Genomic DNA, 12,092 nt, shown 5'->3' on the forward strand with positions numbered 1-12,092 from the left:
TTTTATGCAGTGCACAGTAAAATTTGTTGGTTTTGTGTCCTCCCAACATTGTAGCAGCAATAACAACAATAACACTAATTCAAGGTTCTTGAAGGTGCTGTGTGTATGGGTGCTACTTCTAGATATGACACATATGCATATGTGTGTGACTGTATGTGTAAAAGTGCATCCGTGCATGCACGTGTGTGTTAGGCAGACAGGCAGCAGGCCTATATATAGTGTCAATGTATCACGATGACCCAATTTCCCGGGTAAATTAGCTTTTCTGGAGAGACTACAGCTCTTGGTCCTGATTCAATATTTACAGTTGTTTCTCTATTTCCTCAAAAAAAGCAAAAATTGGTTCTCATTCAGGGCTCCGACAGCTGCAGGAAAAGCTCTTTCCGAGCCTCGAGCCTCGGGGCAGTATACACTGTGAGACATCCCCAGAGCTTCCCATCCAATACAGTACCGTTACTATAGGCTGATGTTTGTCCTTCATATAATTCTCTTTGACCTGCTCTCGTATGCTGTCCTGCAGGGGGGCGGGAGACGAGAGGGAGCTCCCTGTGGTTCCGCAGGCAGCACACGTATATAGGTCCTGCATGGGAAGAGCTCTTCTCCCACACCACGTACTACAGAACAACATGCTCCGGGCTTTGTAGAGAGATGTCAGGACCTTCTCAGGCGCCTTGGATTTCCTCAGCTTGCCTGGAGGTGGTACAGGCGTCGACGCGCTTGCCTCACTGTCCTCACCACGGACTAGGTGTGCCATTCCAAATCTTCACGCTTCCCTGATCTTTTCCTGATAGTCCAGGCAGCCGAGGAGGTGGACGGGTGGGAAATTTTGGTATATATAGTCTTTTTTATCGGCCTAAAATATTGTCTATATAGATATAATTCGTGAATCCACCGGCTGAACGTATTGGGTCATTTTTTTATAGGGGTTTCTTGTGGCCCTATACCATTAACAACCTATATGGCAGGCAAAAATGTCAAACTGTGACGTGTCAAACTAGGGGGTTTTGATGATTCTGAATCCATTCCAAGCATTAGTTTTGGACAAAATACAAAAAAAATGACATTTTTGCCTGCCATAAGATTGCTCAATACTAACAGCCGGTCAGCAAGTGGATTCATGAATGCATGTGTGTATATAGACAATGTTTTAGGCTAATAAAAAAATACTATATGGCACCGTGGCAAAAATAGCAGACCTACCGGTAATTATCGGTGCTTATAACATGGCTTGGTTGAATGCTTGATTCTGATTGGCCAATCGCTTAATTCAGCGGCGAGTTATCTCATGATAATGACGGCTCCGCTGTATAACAGACCTCTGCCTAATCAAGCCCTCTGAGCACCAGCTGCGCCCCGCTTGATTTACTGCTGTTTCCAACATGACAGCCATGTAAACACACACACACACACACACACACTGGTGACACACAATGTCATTTACAGCTAAACATTGCTCTCAAAAATCTTTTTGAAAACATTTGAGCGAGAAGATAGACGAAGCTAGTACCCCGAAAATGGATTCCATTTGATCAACTCACTTCCTTGTTTTCCGACAGTGCTGCAGCTGGCAGCTGGAGGCTTCGCCTCGGTGGTTAAACCTCCCTGTCGGTGAATTATCTCCCGACAATGACCACCTCTAGACAGATATTATCCCTTACATAATATCTATTTAAGAAATCGGCTAATCAGGCATAAACATATTTCAACTCTAAACTAGGGTCTTTTCTGTTTCTGGGAAAGCTTTTGCTGAAAAATAGCCGATCGACAAACTCTGAACACTACCAGCGTTGTTTTCGTCGACTAAAACTAAGACGAAAATTGTTCGTCGACTACCTTTTTCCGCTGACGAAAGCTAAATGGAAACTAAATGAAAACTAAGCTATGATGACTAAAACGAAGACTAAATATACTGACAATTTCGTCAACAAATAAAAACTAGACTAAAATGTTAGGAAGGGACTATAGTGGACAAGAGATCCAGTATAAGTCATTTTACACTTGCGGTTGCATGCTGAAAATAGCAGATCTACACAAGCTCACAATGCGTTGCGCTGCGACACGTTGTGAGCTTGTAGATCTGCTATTTTCAGCAAGTGAAATTACGACGGCATCGAGGCCCCGCCGAAATACATTTTAGTCGAATCAACTGTAGATTTAGTCGACTAAAATCTTATGATATGTAGTCGACTAAAACTAGACTAACATCAAAACATTCCAGGTGACTAAGATGTGACTAAAACTATTGAAGGGACTATGACTAAAACTAAAATCAACTGTATACTGTATATGCGCTCTGCTGCGCTGCGGAGGAAAAAAGCGCAACAAACTGATTCCGTTCTGTTTAACGTGTGTTAATTTTAGGCTGACCCAGGATCAGGTTAGTGTTGCAGTGACATGTGAGCGGCTGTGTCACTTGTGTGATGATATATATATGCTGGTTTAGGATCAGCAGTGCAAATGCGTATACCATGCAAGGCAACTCAGGACCGGGGGCTGATTTGAATGAAAACATACCGGCGTGGCAATTCTATACTTTATATCACGGATCCCGACAACCTCAGCGAGGTGAAAGCAAAGCTCAAAAGCAAATGATATATACAGTATAAGAAGGTTAAAGTAACCATGGCAACTCTCGTTGCGTGGCCCCACTTCGTGCAAATCGTGGATAAAGAAGAGAGCAAAGTAGAAGCAGCGAGTGCAGACAAGCACATGCATCTGCTAAAACTCGGATTATTTGTGTAAAAATCACACCCGTGTGAACTGAGTGGTGCAACTCCCCTCTCTGCCCCTACTGGTACTCATAGTCATACTGGCGCTCATAGTTACATACTGTATAGGTAGGTTAACGACACATAGGTGAACATATAGGTATAGGTGAACACGGACATTGCTGTTCCTTGGAGTGGTTGCACCACTCAAAGAAGAACAAATGATGCCTTTGGTTAATTTTAACCAAACGCATCCACTAGACTCATACTAGACATGTGGGTGCAGTGACTGGGTCTCACCACTAGAGTCTTTGAGGATGTCCTCCAGGCGCTGGGTCATCCCTCGCTCGTCCGTGTCCTCTTCTTCGCTGCTCTCCACCCGCCGTCGAATCACCTCCTTGATCCGCAGCAGCGCCCCCAGCAGGTTCTCTGTGTGCGACAGCGACAGCAAGTATGTTTTTTGTGTTGTTCTGTATTTAATTCTCAATCGGCTGGCGCAATACTATAGTACTGTTAGCATAGGAATAAAGAACATGCAGAAGCACCCGGGAAGAGGTGGGCGGATGGAAGGGGAGGACAAATAAATCCTGCTTTAGACAAATAAACGGTTCGAAACATTATGTTATAATTTAGCTATTGAAAAATAGCAGACCTACAAGCTCGTAGCGCGCCACCGAGTGGCGCGCTACGAGCTTGTAGGTGCACTGGTGCAAATCATTGAATATATATTTCAGAGCGAACATTTCTAACTAAAATCTTTGCTTCTGGGGGGGTCCCTGGAACTACATATTTTGAGATGGGGGTCCGTGGCCCAATAGAGATGATTCTGGGGGTCCTTGACATGAAAAAGGTTGAGCAACACTGACATAGAAACATGGGTTTTTCAGAAAAATGTTAGGATTTAGAAGCCTTTTTTTTTAATCGACCTCAGTCCAAAATGGGTTAATGAAACCTACATGTTTGGCATTCCAGTTTGTCTCGTATAGTGCGTACTGTAGCAGTACGAAGAAAATAATAAGTGTTCACCCATTAACCCATTTAGGCCTGGCCTTCTGTTTCTGTATCAGTGGTGCTTAATATTTCATGTCAAAGACCCCCAAAAATTATATGTAATATGCCCCCCCCCCCCCATCTGAAAATATGTTGTTCAAGCTGGGACCTCCCCAGAAGCAAAGATTTCAGTTAAAATGTTCACTCTGTAATAATATATATTCAAAGATTTGAAGCACATTTTCACGATTTTTCAAAAACAGCAGACCTACAAGTTGTAGGTTGTAGGTCTGAACTTGTAGGTCAGCTTGTAGATCTGCTATTTCTCAATAGCTAAGTTAAAACCGAATAGGCCGAAAATGCTACAATCAGTAGTTCTCAGACGTTTTCGTGCCAAGGACGATATGTATTTGGCAACGGCCCAAAGAAAAAACACATTGATTTTGTTACATTGTCTATACTCTACTACTATAACATCTTAGCGTTTCCCACAATGCACCAGTGGGCCCCGCCCACGGCCCGTAGGTTGGGAACGCCACTGGCATATAGACAGACAGAAAAGGTCATGTCTCCTCTTGTTGCTGCTGATAATAATGCACGCTGGCGCACACACACACACACACACACACTGGCACAGCGCTTGCTCCTCGACGCAAGCTCCTCCCTCGCCCAGATCATGTGACCCCCCTGGCACCCTTTTCTGTCTGTCTCAATGATTCTATTATGGATTTTTTAAATCCGCTTTTACCCTTGACTCGTCTCACTAGGAGGGAGAAAAGGTTGTGTGAGACTCACTCCTACTTTGCACTTCATGCCCGTCGTCTAACTAACCCATTCTCTCTCTCTCTCTCTCTCCCTCGCGCACACACACACACACACACACACACACACACACACACACACACACACACACACACACACACCACGCCGTCAGTGTAATTGAGGTCAGGCTTTCCCGGAACTGGAACGCAGCCAAAGTCCTGGCTTTTTTGGAGAAGTTCACCCGTCGAGTTTTGCTGCTATAGCCATAAACACCATATGTATTCACAGTTTTATTTCACACAAATTACGGAAATGAAAACGGACAAAAGAGCAAAAGAGGGCAAGAGAGAGAGAGAGAGAGAGGAGGTGAGATAGAGAGTGGGAGGGAGAGAGAGAGAGAGAGAGAGAGAGAGAGAGAGGCGGCAGTTGAAGGAAAAAAAGAGCCGTCATGGGAGTTGAAGTAAGGAAGGAAGGAACAGGCGAGAAAGAGGAAAAAGAGGAAGTGGGGAAGGAAAGGGGGGGGGGGGGGTTCGTGAGGTTATAGGCATGTGAATCTTGGCCCTCTGCCAAGCGAGGAGAACCGCTGAGGAGGAACACTATAGGGAGCCAAAACTGTAAAAAAAAAAAAAAAAAACCTTCACAACGGAATGCCAGCCCCAAAAAAGCACTGGAATGTTTGGAACGTTGAACTCCCGGGGAAAGAGGACAAAGGAAGTGGCCAGAGTTTGAATTATAAGAAGCTAGCTTACCGAAAAGGAATGGTGGGAGTAGGAGGGAGGGAGGGATGGAGGGCCGGCCAGGTTTGGTGGTGTGCCGTGCAATTGTTGTGTGTGTGTGGGTTATCATAACGTTTGTCGGGGCAGAGACCTCTTATCTCCATATTTTAAGGCTTCGCACACGTAAACGGGTATTCTTTTTAATAAACAGAGCATTTTCTCTGCGTCTACACTGCCCCGTTTACAGCAATGTCTCCGTCCACTGCACGACAAGTTAACATAGCTAAAGTGAAGTAGCCAGCCCAAAACTCTGTTTGTCTTGTCCACACACGGAGACACATAAACAGTTTTTTAAAAATTTACACTGTGGCAGGAGTTTTTATGGGCCGAAAACGGGTTTGCGTGTGGATGACACCCCCAAATGCAAATAAAAAGCTTATTTTATTTTTGTTTTTTTAACCCATTTTGACCTGAGATTCTAAACATGTCTTCTACATCCTGACAGTTTTCTGAAAAAGCTATGTTTCTATGTCTTTTTTTTCATTTGCTGCTTTCTTTCGTTTTAGGGATTTTAGCTGTTTTTGACAGGGGGGCGGGGGCATTCGAGCACGGGGCTAAATATGTATTTCTTTACAAAATGTTATAGCGATATCTTTTTTTTATTCTTTACTATAGTCCTACTAGACCCCAAGAAATTACATTTGGCCACAAAAGATCATGGGATCTACTGAATGTGACAAACTATATTGAGCCTATGACACACAGTGGGGCTTCCCCCCAGTAGGCTACCTTCACAGTCAATAGATCCTGTGATCTTCTGTGGCCAGATGTAATTTCTTGGGGTCTAGTAGGACTATAGTAAAAAATAAAAAAAACATTTTTTTATAGATCTTTTTTTGTAAAGAAATACATATTTAGCCCCATGCTCGAATGCCCCCCTGTCAAAAACAGCTAAAATCCCTAAAATGAAAGAAAGCAGCAAATGAAAAATAATAACACTCATCTTTTACTTTGTCTCATAACAACCTTGGTTGAAAAAAACGAAAGTTGTCCTTTAAGGTTGAATTTGCGGACTAAAAGGTGGCCTTTACACATAGCCGATTTTCTTTCAATCTGAAATCTGATAGCACCACACACTACAGGATAATCGGGCCCGATTATTTTATCCGACTATTTTATGCAGCACACACTACACGGTTTTAAAACTCGGGCGCAGCGCACCCAAGGATTCTCGGCCCAGAGGGAGTGGAGAGGAGAGGGGGAGAGGAGATTACGATTGGATCTTTTATACGCTCACACTAGACGATAATTTATGCCCGAGAATAGCACAAGTGTACGGCCACCTTAAGGGTTGAGGGCAGTGAGTCGCAGAATAGCTTTAATTTGAAACAAATGACACGATACCCTCACCAACCATGACTGGGAGAGAGAGAGAGAGAGAGAGAGAGAGAGAGAGAGAGAGAGAGAGAGAGAGAGAGAGAGAGAGAGAGAGAGAGACAGGGTTTGGTTGTATACATTAATACTGACCATATTCCTGGTTGAGCCCCCAAAGTTTGATCTTGTTGGCTTCGTGCTGTGCCTTCTTCTTCAGACGACAGGCCCTGGGAACACACACACACACACACACACACGCACACGCACACACAAAATTTAACAATTGACAATTTAGGCATTTAGCAGACGCTCTTAATCCAGAGCGATTTACAGTAAGCAATTACAAAAACATGGTAATACATCAAATAAACCAAAACAAGACCAGTCTGAAGTGAGTGGTACTGTACTGTACTCCTCCCTGGCCCCTCTCTCTCTGTGTGTGTGTGTGTGTGTGTGTGTGTGTGTGTGTGTGTGTGTGTGTGTGTGTGTGTGTGTGTGTGTGTGTGTGTGTGTGTGTGTGTGTCCACTGGTCACTTTAGGTGTTGCAGCTATGTACACACGCACTCACGCGCACACACACACACACACACACACACACACACACACGCACACGCACGCACACACACACACACACACACACACACACACACACACACACACACACACACACACACACACACTGTAACACACACACACACACACACACACACACACGTGCAGGTGAGTCGAGGAGAAGAGAACATCTCTCAGTGTGTGTGTAGTTGAACAGAGGCAGAGGAAATCCCCCTGCACCGTTCCCACTGTCTGTGGTCTCCACATGGCTCTGCGTTATTGAGACAGATGGCTCCCGCTGCGAGGGCTCTTGGAGAGCCATGAATGGAAGATGTCTTCCCAAAGCTGGAGGGGTGAGTGAGTCCAAAGCCTCCTCCTCCTCCTCTACTCTCCCATTATCAACACCAGGCCGGCTCTTTTCTTTAAGGGGGGGGGGGGGGGGGGGGGGGGGGGGGGGGGCTTCACCAATACAATTCAGGAGGGGTCCATTTTTTTTTATAAAAAAAAAAAACAACAGCAGATCCACAAGCTCATCGCACGGCATGGAGTGACACGCTATGAGTTTGTATATCTGCCTATGATATAGAATTATAAACTCCAAATGTATAATCCTATATATAATACAATGGATTCATAATTAATCCGTATATTTGGCATGTCACAGTATTATGCAAAAAAGGTTTCCAAGTAATGTCAAGGGAAATAATCACAGCTTGGGTTAAAAAGAACAGGGGGAGACTCTCCAATGGATATCATTTGTAACCCCAAAATCCTGCATATTGTAGCGTTGACCTCGACGGAGGTCACTATAGTATTGTATGTACAGAATTGCCAATCCGTGCTATTTCACCATGTTAGGGTGAGACCGGGTTGTAATTAGACAACAGTGTTAGGAATAGAGGAAAAAAAAGAAAAAAAAAAGTACTACATGCATGCCGGAGGAAACATGATGCTTGTACTGTACTGTACTGTACAGTACTTGAAAGGCAGCCAGAATCGTTTTTTCACCCACCCCTCTCTCTCTCTGTCTGTACTGTTGGCAATGAGCCAAAAGCCAAGTTATGACATTGCTATATTTGTCTGTTTGAAGATCATCGCCTCTCTCTCTCTCTCTCTCTCTCTCTCTCCCTCTTTTCCTCTGCTAACAACATGTCCTGTCATCTGCTGCTTCCGTTTACAGTTGAACTTTACATGACTCCTCTACTCTGCTGTCTCCTCCTCCACCTTTCATCCTTCCCCACCACCACCACCACCACCACCACAACCTATACAGTACAGTGGTGGATTCAAAATGTACTTCACCCATTTAGGCCTGACGTCGAAATTTAAATCTCATATTTCTATATCAGTGGTTCTCAATATTTCATGTCAAGGACCCCAAAAATTATATGTAATATGCGCCCCCCCACCCCCATCTGAAAATATGTTGTTCCAGGGACCTCCCCAGAAGCAAAGATTTGAGTTAAAATGTTCACTCTTTAATAATATATATATTCAAAGATTCGAGGCACATTTTCACGATTTTTCAAAAATAGCAGACCTACAGGCCCGTAGCGCGCTATGAGCTTGTAGATCTGCTATTTCAATAGCTAAAGTATAACATAATGCTTTAAAACAACAAAAGGGGTTCCCGCCCCAAAACGGGTTAAGTATAAAGTACAAAAGTATCGGTAACACTTGCCATGCATACCATGTCTATAATGCATTATAAACATACCCAAGAACTCATAAATATGAATACTGCTTCACAACAACATAACTTCATAATTACATAACTGTAGGGCCTTGGCCCCAAAGCCTGACTTTCCAGCCCTCCTTTGACTATATGCTTTCACCTCCTGGTTCTCCAGCATCCCAATGTTACTTAAGACTATAAGCTTCAGACCTCCCAAAACAAACTAATTTGACTATACTTCTCTGCCTGGGACCCTGCAGGCAGACACCTCTCAACACAACCAATTTCTCCAGTCTAAACTGGCTCAGACAGTTATAAGCAATTGAAAATGGGCTTGACCTTCAAAATTGTAGATGCAACAATGCCCTCATACCTGACTGACTAACTACCTAAAAAACACCCACAGCCACGATACTAGAGGGAGCGAGAACAACAATCATGTACCACCCATTTTCAAAACAAATATGGGTAAATTCTCCTTCTACAGCACCGTCGCATGCCCTGACCCTACATTTATCAGTACCATATAGTGTTTATATGCATTTTCGCCACCACACCCTCTCCCTCAAAAAAATCACTTGCAGGAAATCCCCCCTTTTCCTTTTCCCCCTCATTGTATATAGTGTTTTTATTTTTTAACCGTGTTGTCACAGATTATATATATTTTTTACCTATGATGATATTGATTTCTGTTGTTATTGTTCATGTCATGTCTATTAATTGATTGCATAGGGCCTAAATAGAAACAAGACCGCAAGGACTCATGTTGGTGCTATCCCTTTTGGACTGAGTGTTATACTCTGTTGCTGTTTATACATTCTGTCTAATAGTAGTCTCAAACACAACTTTATATAGCTGCACCATGTACATTAAAGGAACTAGACCTGTACGTGCCCGTCGCAACTTGGGAACGATGCAACTTAATTGGGAACCTAATGATATACGTTGTCTTTTAGCACCCGTTTTAACTGTGAGCCAACTAGTGTCCCACATGGAAATTGGCTGAGGCAGAGGCTGGAAATTGCACAGGTGAAAGGAGTTGGCCTCATTAGGCCCACTGGCAGAGCCTGACCAGGTGAAAGGAGTTGGCCTCATTAGGCCCACTGGCAGAGCCTGACCAGGTGAAAGGAGTTGGGCTCATTAGGCCCACTGGCAGAGCCTGGCCCAGGTGAAAGGAGTTGGCCTCATTAGGCCCACTGGCAGAGCCTGACCAGGTGAAAGGAGTTGGCCTCATTAGGCCCACTGGCAGAGCCTGACCAGGTGAAAGGAGTTGGCCTCATTAGGCCCACTGGCAGAGACTTGCCCAGGTGAAAGGAGTTGGCCTCATTAGGCCCACTGGCAGAGCCTGGCCCAGGTGAAAGGAGTTGGCCTCATTAGGCCCACTGGCAGAGCCTGACCAGGTGAAAGGAGTTGGCCTCATTAGGCCCACTGGCAGAGCCTGACCAGGTGAAAGGAGTTGGCCTCATTAGGCCCACTGGCAGAGCCTGACCAGGTGAAAGGAGTTGGCCTCATTAGGCCCACTGGCAGAGACTTGCTCAGGTGAAAGGAGTTGGCCTCATTAGGCCCACTGGCAGAGCCTGACCAGGTGAAAGGAGTTGGCCTCATTAGGCCCACTGGCAGAGCCTGACCAGGTGAAAGGAGTTGGCCTCATTAGGCCCACTGGCAGAGCCTGACCAGGTGAAAGGAGTTGGCCTCATTAGGCCCACTGGCAGAGCCTGACCAGGTGAAAGGAGTTGGCCTCATTAGGCCCACTGGCAGAGCCTGACCAGGTGAAAGGAGTTGGCCTCATTAGGCCCACTGGCAGAGCCTGACCAGAGCCTTTTGTGGTGGTTTCCGTAGAACCGTGGGTCCGACCGACTTGATACCTGACACTGCACTCCCTGTGCGGGTGTGGAACGTTTGTGTCGAATGTGAAGTCGGTGGGTCAAACGGTTCTCGGGTTACGTGCATTACAACCGTACACACATGTACGCACACACGTATGCACGCAGAGACGTGGCGCATTATATAGTAGATAGTTCAGTACTGATGTCACACATTTCCATTCACAAAATGCTCATAAGGCTAAAACATTTTTAGTGATAGAGATTAGGCTGCTGGACTGCTTTGTGTATCTGACATGCTACATGATCTGAAATATCTCAAGACATTGCTGTCTTGTGGTATAGTTCTGGTGAAAGTTCTGCAGCTATTCCGCCGATGCAACGGTAGACTTCATTGTTTTGCAATTTGCATATAGAGTTCTAATCGACACGCGGAATTAGGTCGAGGTTGAATTTGTCTGGAATGAAATACCCTAAAAACATCTCCACAATGCAGACATTTTAGATGCTGCTAAAAAAAACAGTAAACATAATATTAACTTTCTGTGTCAGGGTCTGCTGCAGGTTGAGCTTATAATGTCTGTTTATTTAACAGCTAATAGATGAAGCGCAATGCAGTAAAATGTAGACCGCGTCAGTGGAATTGCGTTGCTAGGGAACAGTTTGGGTCCCAGTTTATTAGCTGTCGGCGACTGATATTCACCAACACTGCAACAACTTGGGACCCGTTTGGAATATTTAAGTTGTCAAAATGAGGAAAAGGTCTATAGAAAGGATCAGAATCATCTTTAGACTTCATTATCAATACTCAATCTCAATCCCCATTTTTTATCCGGACATCCCTAATTAGGGATATTGTCATTTTGTATTTATTTGCCGTATATCTAAAGGAACAACACCACTGGGTCAAATATATCTATAATACACAATGTATTACTTAACAGGTATTAAAACAGTTTTGATTTTGGTTTTGCATTTAGGTACTTGAAAAACGGATGAATTAATTGCGAGTTAACCAATGGCAACACAATGAACCCTCGCATCCCTATTCTAGAACATAAATTCAGCAAAAATATTAGATGTACAAGCTCACACCGTGAGCATTACTTCACAAGCATTGCGACGTGTGGTGAGCTTGTAGGGCAGCAATTCTTCCGGCAAAATATATTTGGTGTAGCGCAAAACAGAGACCGTCAAATACCGGTAAGTGCGTGTGTAGTTTTTAAGTTGTTAATGAAAAGGCTACTTTCTAATCAACAGCAAGTACTCCAGGCCACAGATGAACCTACACAAGCGATAGAAACGAATACAGGTCTAGTGGGCATCTAAACATTGTTAGCACCTTGATGTTAAATTGGCAAACAACATTGGAACATGCGCGGTAAATCACTTTGCCATACTTTACCGGTAAATCAATTTACGTTCAACTTCTTTTATGCCCAAAATTAGGCTTTCAATGTCAAAAATGTATTTGGTTTATAAAATAAACAAA

General features: G+C 44.2%; 1 protein-coding gene across 2 annotated transcripts in view; it reads right to left on the bottom strand.

Annotated features, from left to right (window-relative positions):
- LOC308313128 (uncharacterized protein) overlaps positions 1 to 12,092 on the bottom strand; it is a 35,188-nt gene that overhangs the window by 9,509 nt on the left and 13,587 nt on the right. For both annotated transcript variants that reach the window (XR_013963850.1, XM_080760048.1), the window contains exons 4-5: positions 6,704 to 6,777; positions 3,009 to 3,137 (exon numbers count right to left, since the gene is read on the bottom strand). Coding sequence is in view for 1 of the 2 variants with exons in the window: in XM_080760048.1 (XP_080616174.1) it covers positions 3,009 to 3,137; positions 6,704 to 6,777 (203 nt within the window). In the remaining variant the exon portion in view is untranslated. The remainder of the gene's footprint in view (positions 1 to 3,008; positions 3,138 to 6,703; positions 6,778 to 12,092) is intronic.

The sequence above is a fragment of the Protomyctophum bolini genome (genome assembly GCF_963924005.1).
Source record: "Protomyctophum bolini genome assembly, chromosome: 3".
Lineage (NCBI taxonomy): Eukaryota > Metazoa > Chordata > Actinopteri > Myctophiformes > Myctophidae > Protomyctophum > Protomyctophum bolini.